Below are 20110 nucleotides of genomic sequence, written 5' to 3'. Positions count from 1 at the left end.
AGAAAAAGAAATGATCATTGAGTCTTTCCTTGCAACCTTAGAAGGTCTTTGCAACGAAAATACCTCTTCAGTCTGCGTTTTCCTCACGTAAGCCTTTCTGGCCGAGTTAGACTCCACTAGCTATTCCTCTAGAAATAGTGTGGATTTCACCTACTACTCTTTGGTCCCGAGGTGCTCTCGGATCATTGTCCCGATCACATCTCGGCTCTCTTCCCTCTGCGCCTCGGTTCACATCCAACATGAGGGGCTATTGGTGAACTGCATCTCGATTCCTCTCTCTTGCAAGGAATCTCACAAGCCTCCCATTTCTGATGAAGGTTTTGATTTCCTGTTGCAGGGTTACACAATCTTCTGTCAAATGCCCATGATCATTATGATACTCACAGAACTTCACTCGATCTCGCTTCCTTGGATCACCCCTCAACTTATTCGGCCACCTGAAAGCTGGGTCTCTTGTAATCTCCTCCATGAACACTTCATTGACGCCGACATTCAAGGACGTGAACCTTCGATCTTCGCGTCTCTGGGATTCTATCTTCAGGAAGGATGGTACAACCTTCTTACCCACTTTCTTTTGGAGTTTCCCCTCTTTTGGAGTGGACGTTGCAGGTAGTTTCTTCTTGTTGTCCTTTTTTGCTCGGTCTTCCTCCTCTTGACCCTTCATTAGAGCCCCAATCATTTCCTCCTGAATGGTGTACTCCTCCATCTTATTGACGAATTGGCGAAGAGTTATTTCCGTCAAACTCTTTGATATTTCAGCCATCAGAGGCCCATTCGGCCTGACTCTGTGCCATAATGCGGGTAGTTTCTTCTTGTTGTCCTCTTTTGCTCGGTCTTCCTCCTCTTGACCCTTCATTAGAGCCCCAATCATTTCCTCCTGATTGGTGTACTCCTCCATCTTATTGACGAATTGGCGAAGAGTTATTTCCGTCAAACTCTTTGATATTTCAGCCATCAGAGGCCCATTCGGCCTGACTCTGTGCCATAATGCGGATAGTACAGTTTGGTCATTTGGGCTCTCCACCAACAGCTTCTCTCTATTAAACCTGAGCATGAAATCCTTCAGGCTCTCTTCCTTTCTCTAACGAAGAGATAGGAAGCAAACTTGGTGCTTCTTCGTTTTTCGAGTCTCTAGGAATTGGCTTAAGTAAAGGCACCCAAGTTCGTTAAAATTATCTACCGACTTGGCAGGCAATCTGGCGAACCAATCCTTGGCAACTCCTGCCAAGGTAAGGGGAAATATTCTGCATGCAATTTCATCTGGAGTTCTATGAAAGGAAAAATGAGTGCGGATGCTTTCCATATGTTCAGCAGGGTCACCATTACCGTCATACTTGTCGACACGAGGCATCTTGAAGTTGACTGGCAAAGGGAAGCCCAACACTCGATTAGTGAAGTGCAAGTCGGTATTGTCCATAAGCTCTGCAGCAGTGCTTTTATCCTCCTTGATAGCCAACTTGCGAGTTAGCTCCTCATACTTCTTCTTGAGATCCTCCATATCAGCATTAACTTGGCCCACATTCCGCCCATCATTGTGTTTTTCTTAGCAAGATTGCTCTTGCCCAGGCCTAGTATGCTGACCTCTCCGGGTTCTCCTGCTCGCGATGTTCCTCATTCTGGATAGTCGTATGATGGCTAGCTTGAACTGAACTCGCATCCTCTTCGCGATGTTGGTCTGCAATCAGCTTTCCCCTGCAGATCTTAGCATGCCTCTCCTTCTCACGCCTCTCTTCACGCTTCTTTGCCCGCCTTTCCTCACACTCTTAGTCCCTCCGGCTATTGTGGCCTTTAGCAACCGTGAGCCTTGTGGCCAGGTCTTCATTCTGCTTCTTCAGGGCTTTCATAGATTCAGTCATCTGCTTCATTAACTCGGCTAGAGTGGGAGCCGGCGCGCTAGAGGCGCCTGCTTAAGTGGAACGGGTGGTCACCATGGTGGATTAATGGATGGTAAGAACTGATGAAAATCGAGTTCCCACAGACGGCACCAAACTGTTGATGCATAGTTTTCCTGCTGGTGATGTGGCACAGCTGCCGAGTTCGAGTCGACTAACACTCAAGAGATTTGACTGCACAACAAAGATAAAGAGAAGGATCGAAGAGACTGGGGTGAGCCGGCGGGGACACTCTGATGCCTAAGTTAGAATTTGAGAGAGAGAGAGAGAGTATAAGCAACAAAGGAAAGTTTAAGAGCCAAGGTTGCGCTTACCCAAATGTGTGGTAGTGATCTGTCTTTTATAAGCATGAAGTAGTGGAAGTCCCCTAACCAATGACTTATTCTTCCTTGAGTTTCTGCGATGTAGTTACTAACAAGGGATTTGAATGTTTATCCTTACCGAGATCTTAGGGGATTAAGATCGTAGGATTTGGTGGTTACATGTATCACTTGATTTGAATATTTGTATGCGATCATTAGATAACATATCTGATTTGTATTTTAAATTGATGTGATAGCTTTTGTATAGATAAGGTCGTATATCTATTAACAGCTGTATCTGCCAAGATATCCGAGTTATTCTTGTTACCGAGACCTGTTTAGTCTCAGACTTAACTGTCTCGGCTTAAAGGGTCTCGGATCTCATGGGTCTCTGATATGAAGGTCTTGGATATATAGGTCTCAAAAATCGGGGTTTCGGGCCTGGCTACCCGGAACCTTACTGGGCTTGGACCTTTCCATGCTTAGATTGGGCCCGAGGATTGTCGGGCATTTAATGGGTTGATTTATGACCTAACAGTAGCGAAAGCGATAATTGTGAAAGAGAAGTTGCGTCCTCAATGCACACACAATCACACACGTTGAAAGAGAATAGAAACCGATAATATTATTGATCAAAAGCTATTTATTTTATTACAACTGATACTAATTTATAATTAAACCCTAAAACTATTAAAAGATAAAATCTCCCAACAAAGGAAATAAAATAAAGAATATTAATATAATAATTATGGGATTACTTGGGCACAAAGGATTTCCAAATATATGGAAATACTTGGCCCCAAAGAAAGACTAATAATGGGAGTCTTCTAGATGGAAAATCATGAGAATTAAAGAAAGATATTATGCAGAATATATTCTAAACACAATCTGTCAATTAATCTCTTCTTTCTTTATTGGACTTCATTCTTGATGAGTAATTAATTAATTATTGTCCAGCCTATTGACTTGTCCTACATCAGTTGCTCTTGTTTTTTAGTATTTGGGTATTTTGATTATGTTGAACTTCAATTCAAGCCTTCTTCAATTTTTAATGGAAGAAGGTTTGAATTGTCAATTGATTTAACAAATTGGGTGTTATAGAATCTCGATGGTTGATGAAATATCAGTTGTGAATTGGCTGAATGGCCGATTATGCAAAGCTTATGTAGGATAGTTTGCTAGGGTTTTCTATTGTGGAAACTTGGATTCTGATGGTTGATGAAATTGATTTGGCCGAAAATTTGAGTAGTAATGGCTGTGGGTTTTTGCGGTGATTTTGGATGCTAACTGATTGGGGAGAAGGGGCAGATTGGCAGCTCTTTGTTTGGGTTGTGCTGTGGACAATTTCCTAGATTGGAAGAAAGAAAAAAAAAATAAATAATGGTTTTTTTTTTGGAAAATTCATTCCATTCATCAAGAAACATGTATTGAGGGGAATATTACTTATTTCTCTTCATAGAGAAATAGCTACGAGTAGGAATAATGCAGACCCAAACAAAAGAATAGAAATTAAATTAAAAAAAAAAAAAAAAACAAAAGAATAGATATTTCATAAGAATAATTATTCTATTCGTGGGGCCTATTCTGCATACCAAACAAACCATACTTGGGTTACAAAAAAATTGAACATAAGATTGAGTAGAACGAGTGCAGAACTAGAATTTTAGAAGAGATGAGCAAAACTAAGAAAATAAAATTTGGGGGTCCATTTCTTAAAAATACTTAGCATTTAGAGAGAGAGAAAAAAAAAAATTCAAGCATCTGTGACTTTTTTTAAAAAAAATTGGGAGGGCGGGGACCTTCGAAAAGTAGGGCCACTGAGAAGGATATTATGCTATACCATTAATTTAACCATTGCAGGACAAAGATGAAATTAGAAACCCCACGAATTAAATGAGAAAAATATATCATATAACCCTTGCTTTACAAAGATGAAATTAGAAACCCCAAGAATTAATTGAGAAAACCCAAACCATAGGGGCCATTTTGATATATATATATATTTTCATTTTATTATTCTAAAACGGGAACAAGACCCATAGCCAAAACAATTAACCAACATTATCCAAACTGTTTTTCGCACTCAGACCGGGACAGGTGTCACACCCACAACGCACCGTCACGTTTCCAAGTGCCCAACACAGAAACTAAAGACAAGCTTGGGAGAGCGTCTCGGGCTCAGCTTGAGATGAAGAAATCTCTGATTCACACAACGTGTCTGACTCCCTTTGCTTTGCTTATTAGCTTTTGTCATATAATTTCGTTCCTCTTCCTCGTCATCCCCATCCCCATACACAAACATTTCCGACCAGATATAAACCAGACACACAGAGAAAGTAAGGCCTGCCCTTTCTCTCTCTACCTTAGTACTACTATATTGGGTTGCCTTTTTTAACTTATTTTTATGTTTTGTTATTTTAGATGTATATTTTTATTATTTGTATGAATTGGGTAGGTGAAAAATGGCGAGCTCAGTAGAGAGGGAGGGTGCAAGAGAGGAAGTTGTTTCCGTGGAACTCCCTGCACCTGCTGGCTGGAAGAAGAAGGTCTTTCCCTTTCTCTTTCTCTATACTTTGTTCTGCTCTATTTTGCTTTATATGAATTTCACAGGTCTTCGTTTCTTGAATTTTTTGTGACTATTCTGCTTCAATTGATGTTTATGTGGAAATATGACGTGGGTTCGGTTTATTTTGTAAAATTGTGTGCTTTTGCGGTGGAATTTGGGAATGCGGGGATGGTATGCTAGCTAGGGTTTGTGGGTTTTTCATTAAATTGTTGGCAATTATGAGCAATTATACTTCCAGAGTTTATGTTAAATCTTCTGCGAGTTTATATGCTCCCAATTTTGTGGGAATTCCTGGTTTCATGTTCTTGTTTTATTTTGTGATGTATTCGGTCACTCTAAGTTGGTCCTTTCTGTAAGGTGTTGCGGAAACGTCCCAAAATTAAAAAGCTTTTTTTTGTTTTTTTTAAAAGTCCTGTTGAAATCCTTTTTTTAAAATATTCATTATTCTTACTAGTTTTTTTATTTCCTTTTTTGGGTGGGGGCTTTGACAACTGGGCAGTGGTGTATTTGAAATTCTGCTCTTATCCCATTTACGAATTTTCATGTTTGGAACTATTTATGCATTGTTTTTTTGAACTGCTGCTTTCTGGGATTCTGTTTTGGTTCTTTTGAATAGGAAGTGCTGCATTTAAAAGCCTTTCGGATAACGTTTTTCTCAAAGTATATTGTTTATTTTCCTTTTTGAACTGATAGTTATGTTGAAAAACTTGCTTTTATTAACTATATATGGGAATATGAGCTGGTAATACTATGGTGCTCTCAGTTTCTTTCATGTTATACATTTGACTATTGGAATAAATGGCACTGATGCATTTGCAGCATCGAGTTGTTTAACATACTACATGTAGAACTTTCTGTTTCTTGGATAATCATGCCTAGGCTTGGGTGCTTACATTTTGGTATAGCTACGTGATAAAATAAGTGCTAGTCTTGTTGCTTAGATTTATTCTTGTGTGCTGGGGTTTAGTCTAATTTGTGAGAAAGATCACTGGACTAGTTTATCTTTTATGACAAAAGATGAAACAGACTTGTATTCATCACTTCATGCTTAAGAATTATTCCTTCCCCACCCCCTCCGAGCTTTATTACATGGCTGACAGGATTGACCTCAAGCCGACAAGAACCCCTCACGCTCAAGTTCCATTTGACTCTTTTGTTAGTGTATTTAATTCAAAGATTTGTAAGTTGGTCTTAACCCTAAGAGTGATGGTTTCCATTTGGATACATCCCTCTCTATCTCTCTCTCTCTCAGCTTATCAGTTATAGTTGATAAGCTGTGCTGAAATCTGTTTAAGAATTATTCCTCCCCCACCGCCTCCCAGCTTTCGTATGTGCTTGACCTCAAGCCGACATGAACCCCTCACACTCAAGCTCCATTTACCTCTTTTGTTAGTGTATTTAATCCAAAGATTTGTATGTTCGTCTTAACCCTAAGAGTGATGGTTTCCATAAGGATAAATCTCTCTCTCTCTCTCTCAAATTTGTTCTAGGAGGAGATGCGCGCCAATGAGCTTTGAAGCAAATGGTATCTCCTAACCCCATAACTAAGGGGTGGAGGATAAGGTCATGGGTTTAATTGCATATAATTGCATATGGGTGGATGAGCTATGCTTGCTTCTTTGTGTTTTTTTTTGTTTTGTTTTTTTTTTTTGTTTTTGTTATTGCAAAAAGTTGGTACTAATACAGTTGCGTGTGAGAAGAGTTGCATTTGAGCTTGAGCCCATATTAACCTCATTCTCAAGGTCAGCTTGAGCCATTCAGTTTGTTGCAAATATGAAACATTTCGTGTATATTTGTTCAGTCATAGTTGGTAGTAGCCAGTGTTTCAGGGTGAGACACTTGATCAAGTCCTTAAGAACAATTTTAGTAAAGTTTTTGCCAGTTTCAAATCATAGCCAATATTATGGAATGTAATTGATTTATTAATCTAGTTGGCCTTTTAATAATCCATTTGCTTGCTTCATGTTTGTAGTATATACCAATACTTCATAGCAATTGATAAAGGTATCAGTGGATGGAGAACCAACACTATCATAGCCAATTGATATAGGTATTGATGGGTGGAGAGTCTTGGTTCAACCCTTACCATTGATCCCAATGTGATGGGAAGGTCAAAATGTTGTGTATAAATCAGAATTTTAACTGCTCTTAAATGAAATTCACATTTCCAGACTTGGTGTGAGCTCATATATATTGTTCTGCACATATCATTGTCATAATTTGATTTGATAAGATTAGGTTGGATTGTGCTGCGATGAACATTTTTGAGATATTTAGTTTTTCCAAAATGTTATATAATTACTTGGCCAAAAAAAATGTAACTTTGACCTTTTATTCTAGGTCTGATGTATGTGATAAGTTTCATTTTGGCAATATATATATTGAGCATGTAAATTGCTATACAAGATGTGACGCAATTGCTTCAAATCAGAAGATCTTTTCCTTATTGAATAACTCATGGTAGATTTCATAGAAAGAGGGGATGCCTTGTCCATGGGCACTTCATAGAGATTGTACCACCTTAACCTTCCTTATTGACCAAAACAAGTTGGTTCTGTCCCTTATTCAATTCCACATATATGGTTCTAGCCCTCTAAACCAGTTGCGGAGCTGAATCAGAATCAAGTTAACATTCTCTGGCTGAATGAGCTCTTAATTTGAAAACAGGTGTAGCCTGCTTGACTATCATTGACATTGTTTACCATCTTCTGAGTATGATTTGGGCGGTTGGCACAACCATAAAATAAAATAAAAAGGAGTGTAATGTGGTGCGTGGAGGTTTGACTGGGATGGTTAACAACCTAACCACATTTGCACTATCACTCTAAAATGACTAGTCAAATTGCAATTGGAGCTCCCTAGAATCGCTCAGTTTCACCTAATAAAAAATCAACGTGGACTTAGAACCGATCAACACCTTTATAATTTACCAACTCAATGTAGGTAATTCATCGTCTCAATGTGGGACTAATTGTACTTTGCATTTTTTTTCTTCTAATCCACTGTTAGGTTTCTGTGCTAGTTAGTACGTGGTGCTCTATGTTCAGCTGCAGCATCGTTGAATCAGAATATTTCTGTTTGAATTTTAAGTGCATGAGCAATGGTCTATACTATAGTTTAAACTTTAAACAGCAGTCTAAATAGAACTGTCGATCAACTATGATATATAACAATCAATGAATTTAACTCCACCTCTCAGTAGATATTTTGAATTTGATCTATAATCCGCAGTTGTTTTAGCAATTTCTGTATCTAAGTTTTTATGTGCATGTTTGTCCAATGCGTTATTAGTTCTTTTTGTTGGTCTGTTAATTTTCTTTTTTCTGAGCTGTTGGTGTTTTAATTGAATGTAACATACAGTGGTCTGTGTTCATTTGCAGTTCTTTCCCAAGCAAGGTGGAACCCCCAAAAAAAATGAGATCATATTTACATCTCCAACAGGAGAGGAGGTTGTTAGCAAAAGACAATTGGAACAGTACCTGAAAGCACACCCTGGTGGTCCAGCAGTTTCTGAATTTGATTGGGGCACTGGTGAGACCCCAAGGAGATCAGCAAGGATTAGTGAGAAGGTCAAAGCAAGTCCCCTGCCAAAAAGTGAGCCACCGAAGAAACGGAGTAGAAAATCATTAGATTCAAAGAAGGATAACGAAGACAAAGAAGCTGCACCTGAAGGAGCTGAGGAGACAAAAGAAGTTCACACTCAAGATGCTGAAAGAATTGAAAAGGCTAATGCAGATACCAAAACAGAAGCTGCTCGTCCTAAAGATGGTAAAGTTGGAGAAGTTATTATACCTAATGATGCTGAAGAAAGCAAGAAAACTGCTGAAGCAGAGCTGGAAATTTCAAAAGGAACACTTGGTGGAAAGGAAGCTGAGGTTTCTGAAGTAACTCAAGATGAAAATGAGAAGTTGAAGGGTGCAAATGTTCAAGAGAAGGACCTGGAACCACAAGTTGAGGCGGAGAAAGAAGATGGGTCTCGGCAGCAGGACAAAACTGACACGGCTGCTGCTGGTGAGGGAGAGTATGAAGTGAAAGAAGAGGGCAAAGAGAAAGATAAGATAAGTCCTCTTGAATCTGAAGGAGAAATCAAGGAGAAATCAGTTACAGGGAGCAAGGATGAGCACAAAGCAGTTGTTAATGAAAACAGCAACAAGGTTGAAGAAGTTACTGAAAATGGCAGCCACTACACCAAGGCACGCGAGGTCAAGCCTTGAATATAAAGTTGGCTAACTGGATGCTGGCTTCTCTTCCCCTTAGATCTGCGGGAAGATAACTGTAGCTTAAATGTTGTTAATGCTGTTAATGCTGTTAATGTTAGTGATCTCATTGTTCATTGAGACATCCATCTATACATTCGTAGACTAGGCCTATAATGTACCATCTGTTGTTGTACTGGGAAACATGTAGCTTGCAGTGACCTTTTGTAACATTGTGTTGTAAAAATAATTGTAATGTGATACTGTTATGCAGTCTTGTATTAATATTAATGTAGATCCTGGAACCGTTTCTTCTGAAACAAGTTAGTTTAACCTGATGGGTGAGAATCTTCCACATTTTCAGGTGATTTGGCTGATGACTGGTGCAGGTTCAGGCTTCATAGGCAAGACAAGCAGCAAAATACAATGAGAAATGCTGCATAGACTGCACACTTTCAAACGTGGTAGTGAAAATCATTATTGAATTCATCTAAAATTTAATAATAATTTTCACTGTCATGTTAGACAATATACTTGGGAGTGCATGTAGTATTTCTCAAAGTGCTTTCATGTTTATTTTTGGATGAAGTTAGAAGTAAAGTAAATTATTTCTGTGCCTTCTTCTATGCATGAGAAGACTGGTTCAGCAAAGGGAGTCATTGTAAATTGCCTGATCAATCAGAACAAAGAAGACGATCTGGAAAAATGTAGACATATTTTAAACCGTTTTAACCCTAAAGTTTTATTTAGTAGTAATTTTGAATGGCCTTCTTCTGTTTTAGACAGCCTGCAAGTTTATTGGACAAGTATTTTCATTCTCCCCAAGAAGATTATAAAGGCTATAGAGCAGAAATTTAATCGGTTTATGTAGAATGGGAAGGATGTTGAGGCTGCAAAAGCAAAAGTGGTTTGGTCTGATGTTTATTTTCCTAAGAAAGAGGGTGGTTTGGGGTTGAAGTGTATTGATGTCTAAAATAAAACCTCTATACCTGGGCACATTTGGAGTCTGTTTGCTAGATCATGCTCTTCATGGGTGGCCTGGGTTAAGGAAAATTTTTTAAAACATAAAAGTTTTTGGAGTGTTAGTATTCCTCAGAATTGCTCTTGGTGTTGGAGGAAACTTCTCAAGTTGAGGGATACTGCAAAGAAGTTCTTGAGATTTGAGGTTGGGGATGGAAAAATTATCCTTCTCTGGATGGATTTTTGGTACCCTGTTGGCATTCTTCTTGAGAAGTTTGGTTTTAGAGTTGTTTATGATGCTCAAAGTAGTGTAGATGCAAAATTATCTTCTTTTATTCATAATGGAGATTGGGTTTGGAGGCCTGCTAGGTCTGAACCCTTGGTGGATATTCAAACTCGGCTTGCTGAAATCAGTTTGGGATCTTGTGATAAACCCATATGGACTGCCTCTAGGAAAGGAGTCTATGTCAGTTCAGATACTTGGGAGGCTCTTAGGGATAAGAGAGATCAAATTGAGTCTAGTCTGGTTTTCTCTAGCCATTCCTAAGCAAGCCTTCATCTTATGACTTGCCATGAAGGATAGGTTGGTTACAAGAGTAAGGCTACTGAGTTGGGGTTATAAGGGAGATGTTAAATGCACTTTTTGCAGAAATCAACTGGAGCGCCGCAAACATTTGTTTTTTAAATGCAGTTTCTGCTATAGAATATGAAAGTTTTGTATGACCAGATGCAAAGTGGCTAATCCTCCTATTATATGGGAGGATATCATACAGCTGGGATGTGATTCTTGGAGTTGTAATACTCTTAAAGGCTTGCTTTGACGGCTAGTTTTTGGTTCTGCAGTGTATAACATTTGGAGAACTAGAAATGATATTAAACATGCAGGTCATCCAAGCATAGAGGAGCATATTTTGAAGAAAATAGTGGGAAGTTCTTGCAAGAGTTGTCGGGAAAGGAAAGTCCCAAAGACTAGGGAGAATATGGTGCTCTGTTCCTTATGGAACTTGCCTGCAATTTTACTTTGTTGATGCAAGTTGTTGCCGATTCTTGTGCTTCTGGACCTTGCCTGCAATTTACTTTGTTGATGCAAGTTGCCTGCATTCTTACTTTTTCTGGTCTTGTTGTTTTGCTTCTGTTTTGAGGCTTTTGTTTAATCCTCTGTAAGGGCTTGGTTCTAGTCTGTTTCTGGGTTGCTGTTAGGGTTTATGCAGCTTGTGTTTTTTGTTTAGTGTGTTTTGGTTCTTTGGCCTCTGTGTAGGCTGTTTTAAGCCTGTTTAGCCAGGCTTGTTTTAGGTGTTGATGTGTAATTGGTTTTGTTTGTTCAATGAAGTTGCTTATTCATCAAAAAAAAAAATTGAATGGCCTCCATGATTGCAGATTTGTGTAGTTGGGTGGTCAGCAAAACCAACAAATTACCCTTTAATTAATTCCAAGTGTAAAGGATGATGATGTCAAAATTTGAAGAATAAATTACACTGAGCAATAAATTATATTGATCAGGAATTGTAATTAAGGACTAACTGATCTGACTTCATTACTTCCTCTCATTAAAATGAAAATTTGTGGTGTATCCCTAATCAAAGACCCTTAAGCTGTCCGACAAGCCCGGTTAAGGCTGTCCATTTCTGAAATGCACTTGCTGACGACACAAAAGCAAGTTTGGAGGACTCAACATCATTACGAGTCACTGCAAAGCAAAGGCATAGGTTAGCACTGATCTTTTGTTAAAGAGATTCTAACACACCCATCTCATGTAAATTCAAACTATTTCTTAATAAGTGAGGCTTGACACATCGAATATTTAAGTGAAATATAGGTTAAATTGATGGAGACCAAGTTCAAACTTAAGACTTCTGCATTGATATCATGTTAAATCATCGCTTATCTCAAAAGCTCAAGACCATTTAAAGTGAAATTCATACACTGGTGTTTTGATGTCACCTAAAAGACTGCAATGGAGCATGTGAGAATGTAAGGCACATTTCATTGAAAGATAAACCCACCTGATGATATCAATGAAGATAGTGAAGAATTAAATGAATCCACTTGAGATTTCTCTTCGGGACTAGAGCTCAGCTGTTGGGAAGGTACAAAAAGCAAATAATCAGAAGGCTATATAGCATATAGACACCACTGGAAGAAGAGATCATGCTGTCCTTCACAAAAGATTCTCACCCTGAAAATCACAAACTTTGTGACAGCATTGCAATTTTGCAAGCAATTGAAGAAGGGTTGGTCATTTGGTTTACAGCTTGAATAAGTAACTAAATCGTCCACATGATTTGTGATTTTCATGAATGGGGCTTTTGTGAGGAATAATAAAGTTCTTGTCTAGACTACTGCAATTTAGTAATGCAATAATTCAGGGTGACCTTTCTGAAGGCTATATTGGCCTTCTTAACCCAATCTGTATCAGTGCTTCCCCCAAGAACTGAACTAGCTGTAGATAGATCGTTGTTGTCAATGGCTTGACCAACTTTGCTCAGCTTGTACACCAGATCCTGCAGAAACCCTGCAAAACATCATTTTCATCTGATTTGTTAGGAGTTGAAGAAGTAGTGGGGCACTCTTTGCAGCCGAATTTGATACCATCATGCAAAAGAATGTATAACCAGGCTCCATTAAATCAATGAGGTGAGTTGATTTACTTTGCAAATTTCACACCAACATTTTAATAATTACCATTTATCCTAAATGCTTAAGCCGATAGAAAATGGTAGATTTAATCAATACTTTAACAGTTTCCTCAATAATTAAAGTATTCAATTGGAATAGGATGTGAATTATGAAGATAATATTCGAACTCATAACCTTTGCTCTGAAACCATATTAAAACCACAATTTATTCCAACAGAGATAAAAAAGAATAAATTAAACCATACTTTATCACAACATAATCACTTTCTAGTTCTTGAGTTTACTTGGTTAGAAAGAAACCAACCAGGTTAATTCTATGCCAGATTGTCAAATTACTCCATCTTTTAGTGGAGAGAGCGCAATTCAATGGTGAATTAAATCATTTAATCAATTACCAGTTCTCGAGTTTACTATAGTTAGAAAGAAACCAAACAGGGTCCAGCTTAATTCTATGTCAGATTATCCAATTACTCCATCTTTTAGTGGGCAGAGAGCAATTCAACGTAGCGCACACAGCTTCAAACAGTTTTGCATGTAAATGTAATAGTTTCATTTCGATTTCTGAAAGTTATAGAATTAAATCCTTGAATTCAACAAAAACCCTATCCAACTTTCTTTTCCCTGAATTTAATTGTTAATAAATTAACAGCAAGTTATGCAGATAATGAGAGCTTTCTTGAAAGATAATAAATTTACAGAACCTGTTTCTTTGTTGGATGAGCTAATGACCCCTTGCCTTTCAAGCCTCTTCTTTCTGTCCTTCTTGACCTTCTCCAAGAGCTCCTCATCATCCTCAGCCTCCAGAATCGCAGCATTAGCATTGGAGCAGCCTTGACCAGCTAACAAGAAGGAAAAGCTGGTGATGAAGCAGATTGAAAGGCCTCGTTTGGTAAGATTTGGAGAGAGTGGTGTTGAATCGTTGACTGCCCTGCATATTGCTAATTTTCCCTTTGCATTGTGTTTGCAAGGGAAAATTAGTGATGGGGAAGAGGAAGAAGAAGATGCTGGAGAGGATAGATGAGATGGAAGGAAGGTGCTTGCAGTTGGGAGAAAGGCTGTTGCCATTTTTTTTCTTTAAATTTTACCTTATTTTCTGCTACTTTTGGTGGGAAACATCAGAGGTATTTGCAGTTTGGAAGTTTTGAGGATAAGGTTGCTGGATTCTGTTATCTGATCCAGTCATTGTTTGATTGCTTGAGGGCTTAATATTCATCTGAAAAAGAAAGCACATTAATAGTCATTTTTTAAAGTATTTTTTTATTGAGAAGTGTGAAAGAGCCAAATAAATGTACTTAGAAATATTTTCAAACTAACGTAGCAAGGGTTTTTAAATTAAAAAAAATGTAATTTTCTATCCCTTGTTTACGACTCACGGTTTGCCACGTTAGTTTAAAATTTTTTCTTAATTCATTTGTTTGGCTCCCTAGTACTTCTCTTTTTCATTTGTAATACTTTTACAGAGTAATTATGTTCAACTTAGGGTCTTTTCAAAATGAGAAGTGTTAGAGAGCCAAACAAATGAATTCAAAAAAATTTCTAAACTGATGTGGCAAGGGTTTCTAAATTAAAAAAAAAAAAAATTTCTCTTCCTTATCTGCGACTCACGGTTTGCCACATTAGTTTGAAAATTTTTCTGAGTTCATTTATATGGCTCCCTAACACTTCTCTTTTAAAACGGAATTTTTAAAATTTCAATTAAGCATTTAGTAAAATTGTAATTCAATCTCTAAAAATTATGATTTATCCTTTAAAATAGTGCATTTTAAAACATTCACCCATTTTGTAGTAATTTACAAACACATATTTCTTCTACATTTTCAAATTACAATCTTTTAAAAATACATTTCCAAATGATATATTTGATGTGAGTTGCCTTAAAATCACACTCTGGGCTCAAGTTGGGCAGGCTGGTTTAACGAATTAGTGGGTCAGTTTGAATTGCTGGGCTGGAGGCTGGAGCTTTGTATATAAGGAGTCTAGTCTTTCACTTGTATTTATTCAGACTTTTGGTATCAGATTAGTTCATTAGATAGAAACTTTGAGTTCTGTATAATTGTGGGTTGATCATCCTAGAAATTGATCCATTTTTTGTAATCCATCTTTTACATAACAAATCACCCTGATCATCGTCATTACATAATTCATCCATTCCTACAAATAAACCCAAAAAAGCAGAAATGGTACCAGGCATATTACAAGTGGTATCAGAGCACACGCTCACTGCTTCCCACGTGGGGACCAGTTTCATGCTCCGTTTGAACGAACTCGCCCCGGCTTGAATTTTTTCAATAAAAACAAACACCTAAAAGCCACACAATAGGGTCAAGTCCTCTTAGATGAAAAGTAAAAGGGTCCCCAGAACTAGAGGGATATCAAGAAGCCAACCTGATCCAAAAAGAGAGCCTTGCTGTGAGCCTGTGACTGTTGTGGATTCAACAAACGAAAGATGTAAAAGTAGATTCCTCTATACGTGGATCTCACCATTTGGTGTGGAAAAAGCTACAGCTTTTCTTAATCTTAATTAGCAAACTCTAATCTCTTGATCAAGCCAGCTCTAAAGAGAATCCTTTTAAGACAGGTGCAACAGAAATGGTCACAAATCCTTCTAGCATCATTAAAGGTCCAAAGTTTCTTTTAGTACTAGCTTTTCACACCTTGTGTGCCCTTCCACAACCAAAGAAAGAACCTCCACCTCCACTTTTCACTGTCTTCTTCTTCTACTTTCCTCTTCATATGTCATGACCCTTTGTTTTTTTTTTTTTGGTCCCCCAGAGCTATCTATTATTGTTACTTTTGTGATCAAACTTGCTACTTAATTTATCATGATTGTTTAAAGATGTTGAGTTGCAATAGTATCTCATGTGGGCGATTCTTAAAACATGAATTGTGGAGTACGATTTTGAACGCCATAAAAGGCTTTAGCTTTTTTCACTGAACACCAATTAATTTTCAAATAAGATGATCACAGGCTTGATCCAACAAATGATATCAGAGCCAAGGCCATGGGTTTGAGTCGATGGAGTGTCATGTTGAGGAATGAATTGTCGAGGTGCAACAATGCAACTCTGTTTATGTGGATGGCTCTAGAAAATGCATTGTAAAGTGTAATTTTGAATGTCATAAAATAATTTGACTTTCTTCATTAAACACTATGTAATTTTCAGATGAGATGATTAAAGACATGATCCAACAAAAGAAACAAACAAACAAGACATAGCTTGATATAAAAGGCCTTAATAGTTTATTTCTGAAAAGGGAAATAGAAAGCTATGAAAAAAAAAAAAAAAATTGTTAGTTGAGGCTAAGAAGAGTCTTGCAGTCTAAGTTATCCTCATTTGCTTCCTTCATTATTCTATATCATTAGCCTTAGTGTACTATCATAAAGCAAGGTTATTAATTATAACTCAGGAGAGAGGAACAGGAATTTCTTTTTACCATTGCCCTAACAGAACAGCTCATAACAGCTAATTTATGACAATACTTCTAAATAATTAGCTATAGAGTGTACTTATTACTTAAGTATTATTTGCTTCTTTTCTTATTACTTAAACTTGTTTGTTACGGTATAAAATATTTTTTGGAAAGTTTTTTTCTTATATATTTTTTATTTTGGTTGATTAAGAAAAATGACATTCACAATGTGTAAAATGATTTACGCTTCTCATCTACGTAAACTATTTTTCGCCGCTCTCCCACACTCTCGATTCTCGAACATGCAATTGTGAGAAGGCCTTTTATGGGATCTATATGCCAAAACATGTTTCGGGCTACCCGAGACAATTGCACTGGATCCCAAACCCACCACCGAAAGCCTTCTATTCTCACACACTCTCTTTCTCCACAGTTCATCTTCGTTGTTTCTCTCTTCCTTCTAGCTTCTTAGATTATATGAAAATATAAAATCTATTTAGCAATTTTTCATTAGAGTTAAACACTGAAAATTATTTTTATACTACAGAGAGTGATTTGTAATTTAGGCCAATTACATGGATCTATAAATTATTTTTTATACTATATAGAGTAATTTATAATTTAGACCAACCACACAGACCAATTTTACATTTATGCCTAAAATAAACATAACCAAATATCTATATTATCTCTCTATTGCTAATCCATCATTGCTTTTCATTAAATATCAGAATAAATATCAGAATAAACAAACAGAGCCAAGTAAACTTTTATTTTTTTATTTTTTTGCTTTTGTTTTTATTTTTTTCTATTTAATATGAGAGAGGGGAAAAGGGGATATCTAGTAATAAACTTGTTTAATCTGCAATCATCTTGCTTGGATTCAATAATTCAACATTCAAAAGTAGTTTCGCTTACGCGTCTTTTCTTTTTGTTTTATGGTTTACGTGTAAGATCGACTCTCAATAATTGACGAGTCCCAAAGTCAAAAGTGATACTTCAAATATCTTCCCTTTTTTTTAAAAAAAAAAAAAAAAAAAAAAAAAAACTTTATTTCTATTGAAATGCAAAACGACGGGAGATTAAACGGTGTGTTTCCTTTGATTTCCAACTCCTTCCAAGCAAGTCCCAAAGATTATCTTTTATATGACAGAGCTAGCTATCTACGAACAGCTTTTTTCTTTTTTCCTTTTTCAAAAAAGAAAAAATGTTCCAAAAGTTAATCAAAGGGCATTCACACTTGTGCTGAGTTTTGCCTTCTTGTCTTGTTCACAAATTAGATCTTGCTAGAGAAGTACCCATACCGAAGAGTCCTACATCAAAGCAAGATAACAAGTTGCGATTAGATTCAAATATTGAATATTTAGATAAGCTTATCGTTCTTGCTCATCACAAACACTATTGTAATTATCTTGTATAACTGAATACGTCATATATACAAGTATCTTTAGTACGTCTCTCAATCATTATTATTATTTTTTTTTCTCTCAATACTTCCGCTTTCACCATGACTCATGACTACTCACTACCAACCTCTGGCCCTTGTCACCTTCACCAATTTTAATCAAGTCAAATTGAACAAGGATAACTACTCAATCTGGCTGCCTCAAATCATTCCTCACCTAACGTGTATGGTTATGTAGATGGCTTGATCCCTTGCCCTCCTCCAACCGTCACTACTACCAAAGATGGAGTTACCTCCACTCAACCAAACCCTGCCTACCTAACCTGGCAAATGCAGGATCAAATTATTTTGAGTGCCATCAATTTTGCAATCTTCGAAAAATTGTTGATTCATGGCACTCGTTGTACAACCTCGCGCCAAGCCTGGATGGTTTTAGAGACAATGTTCACGTCTCAATCTCGCGCACGCACTATGCACGTGCATCTTCAATTAGCCACTTTGAAGAAAGGCCTCTCCTCCATATCATACTATTATCACCGCTTCCAGACTCTCACTGACACCCTTGTTGTCGTGAGTCATCCCCTCGACGAACTTGAAATGCAAGGCTTTCTCCTCGGCGGCCTTTGATCTAAATATGATCCGTTTGTGACATTTGTCACCACACGTGCTGATTCGCTATCCCTAGAGGATATTTATGGGCATCTTCTCACCCATGAAATGCGTTTGGAACAACACCAAACATCGCTGGATTTGACAATTGCTGGAGCCAATTTCACCTCTCGTGGCAGCATATGTAAAACTAGTTCTAGAGCTAATTGGATCTAGTCCCCATATGTCTGTGTAGATTAAGAGTCTGTTTGGGATTGCATTTGAAAAATAAAACTTTTAAGTCAAAAAGAGATTTTGGGTAAAAGCTTAATTTTTAAGCTTTTTGCCAAAAGTGTTTTTTGGCAATTTTTAAGCTTTTTGGACCCTTAAAAGCATTTTTTATTTTTTTACCAAACGATTTCAAAAAAAAAAAAAAAAAAATTTACCAAACAAAGTACTTTTTTTTTTTTTTTTTTCAAACGAATTTTTTGAGTATTAAAAGCACTTTTAAGCCTCTCAAACGTAATCACAAACATGCCCTAATTCTAGTACCACGGTGAGGCTACCCACAGGAGGTGAAATTGGCTCCGGCAATTGTCAAATCCAGCAATGTTTGGTGTTGTTCTAGACGCATTTCATGAGTGAGAAGATGCCCATAAATCTCCTCTATGGATAGTGGATCAGCACGTGTAGTGATGGATGTTACAAACGGATCATATTTAGATCCAAGGCCGCCAAGGAGAAAGCCTTGCATTTCAAGTTCGTTGAGGGGATGACCCATGACAGCAAGGGTGTCGGTGAGAGTCTGGAAGCAGTGATAGTAGTCTGATATGGAGGAGAAGCCTTTCTTCAAAGTGGCTAATTGAAGATGCATGTGCATAGTGTGTGCACGAGATTGAGACGTGAACATTGTCTCTAAAACCATCCAGGCTTGGGGCGAGGTTGTGCAGCGAGTGACATGAATTAACCATTTTTTGGAGATTGCAAAATTGATAGCACCCAAAATAATTTGATCCTGCATCTGCCAAGTCAGGTAGGCAGGGTTTGGTTGAGTGGAGGCAACTCCATCTTTGGTAGTAGTGACAGTTGGAGGAGGGCAAGGGATCAAGCCATCTACATAACCAAAGACGTTCCCACCTCGGAGGTGAGGAACAATTTAAGGCAACCAGATTGGGTAGTTATCCCTAGTCAATTTGACTGGGTTAAAATTGGTGAAGGTGATAAGGGCTAGAGGTTGATAGTGAGCAGTCATGGTGAAAGCAGAAGTATTGAGAAGAAAAAAAAAAAAAAAAAAATCTGATCGAGAGACGTAAGCTCCAATAGCCTCTAATCACCCCATGGTTACACGTGACCGCAACAACATTTCATAACCCAAACATCCCTCAGATGGCACAATACGTTACCCTCTACCCAGAGCCCTTCTTGCTGTAGTATCTGATTCGGAACCCACATGCTTCTCATCAGTCACCAAAGATGCAAACTGAAGATCTGCAATGAATATTGAGTTTGATGCACTACTGAAAAATCAAACATGGAGTCTGGTTCCCTCTTCCTCAGCCACAAACATAATTGGCTACAAATGAGTATTTCGCCTAAAGTTGATGGGACGATTGATCGCTACAAAGCGCATTTAGTAGCAAAAGGTTTCCACCAAAAACCTGGTTTTGACTTTGGTGAGACTTATAGTCTTGTCATCAAGCCCACAACGGTACATATCATTTTATCCATTGCTCTTTTGGACGGATGGCCAATCCATCAAATAGATATTCATAATGCTTTTCTTCATAGGAATTTATCAGAGATAATCTACATGTCTCAGCCACCTGGTTTTGCTTACCCACAATACCCAAATTACATATGCAAATTGCAGAAGGCTTTATATGGCCTCAAACAAGCCCCCCGAGCATGGTTTTCTAGACTTAGTACCAAGCTACTCACACTTGGCTTTCATGGGTCTAAGTCCAACACATCTCTCTTCATCTACAAGTCTGCCAACTACATGATCTTTGTTCTTATATACGTAGATGACATCCTGATTACATGCTCCAAACTTGCACCATCGCTGAATTACTGGTTGCCCTACATCAAGAATTTTCCATTAAGGATTTGGGCAAGCTAATTTTTTTTTTTTTTTTTTTTTTGGAAATTAAGGT

General features: G+C 37.7%; 3 protein-coding genes across 4 annotated transcripts; 1 reads left to right on the top strand and 2 right to left on the bottom strand.

The window, feature by feature from the left end:
- Positions 1-247: 247 nt before the first annotated feature.
- On the bottom strand, positions 248-1498 carry LOC132165149 (uncharacterized). Its single transcript, XM_059575643.1, has 2 exons — positions 1181-1498; positions 248-1081 (listed from the first exon to the last, which is right to left on the bottom strand). The coding sequence occupies exons 1-2, from the start codon at positions 1496-1498 to the stop codon at positions 248-250; spliced, it is 1152 nt and encodes a 383-aa protein (XP_059431626.1).
- Positions 1499-4349: 2851 nt separating this feature from the next.
- On the top strand, positions 4350-9241 carry LOC132166027 (methyl-CpG-binding domain-containing protein 11-like). 2 transcript variants are annotated; one of them, XM_059576768.1, is made up of 3 exons: positions 4350-4530; positions 4650-4740; positions 8141-9241. In XM_059576768.1, exons 2-3 carry the CDS (start codon positions 4657-4659, stop codon positions 8972-8974), a joined length of 918 nt encoding a protein of 305 aa, XP_059432751.1. In that variant the 5' UTR covers positions 4350-4530; positions 4650-4656; the 3' UTR covers positions 8975-9241. The 2 variants fall into 2 exon arrangements, with proteins under 2 accessions (XP_059432751.1, XP_059432752.1); XM_059576769.1 differs by having other exon boundaries at positions 4616-4740.
- A 2118-nt stretch (positions 9242-11359) lies between these two features.
- LOC132166043 (thylakoid lumenal 16.5 kDa protein, chloroplastic) lies at positions 11360-13730 on the bottom strand. The gene is made up of 4 exons (XM_059576792.1): positions 13255-13730; positions 12289-12428; positions 11920-11992; positions 11360-11603 (listed from the first exon to the last, which is right to left on the bottom strand). Exons 1-4 carry the CDS (start codon positions 13616-13618, stop codon positions 11494-11496), a joined length of 687 nt encoding a protein of 228 aa, XP_059432775.1. The 5' UTR covers positions 13619-13730; the 3' UTR covers positions 11360-11493.
- Positions 13731-20110: the final 6380 nt, after the last annotated feature.

The sequence above is a fragment of the Corylus avellana genome, chromosome ca11, assembly GCF_901000735.1.
Source record: "Corylus avellana chromosome ca11, CavTom2PMs-1.0".
NCBI lineage: Eukaryota > Viridiplantae > Streptophyta > Magnoliopsida > Fagales > Betulaceae > Corylus > Corylus avellana.
The sequence above is the reverse complement of the archived record's forward strand: the minus strand, read 5'-3'. Positions and strand labels throughout refer to the sequence as shown.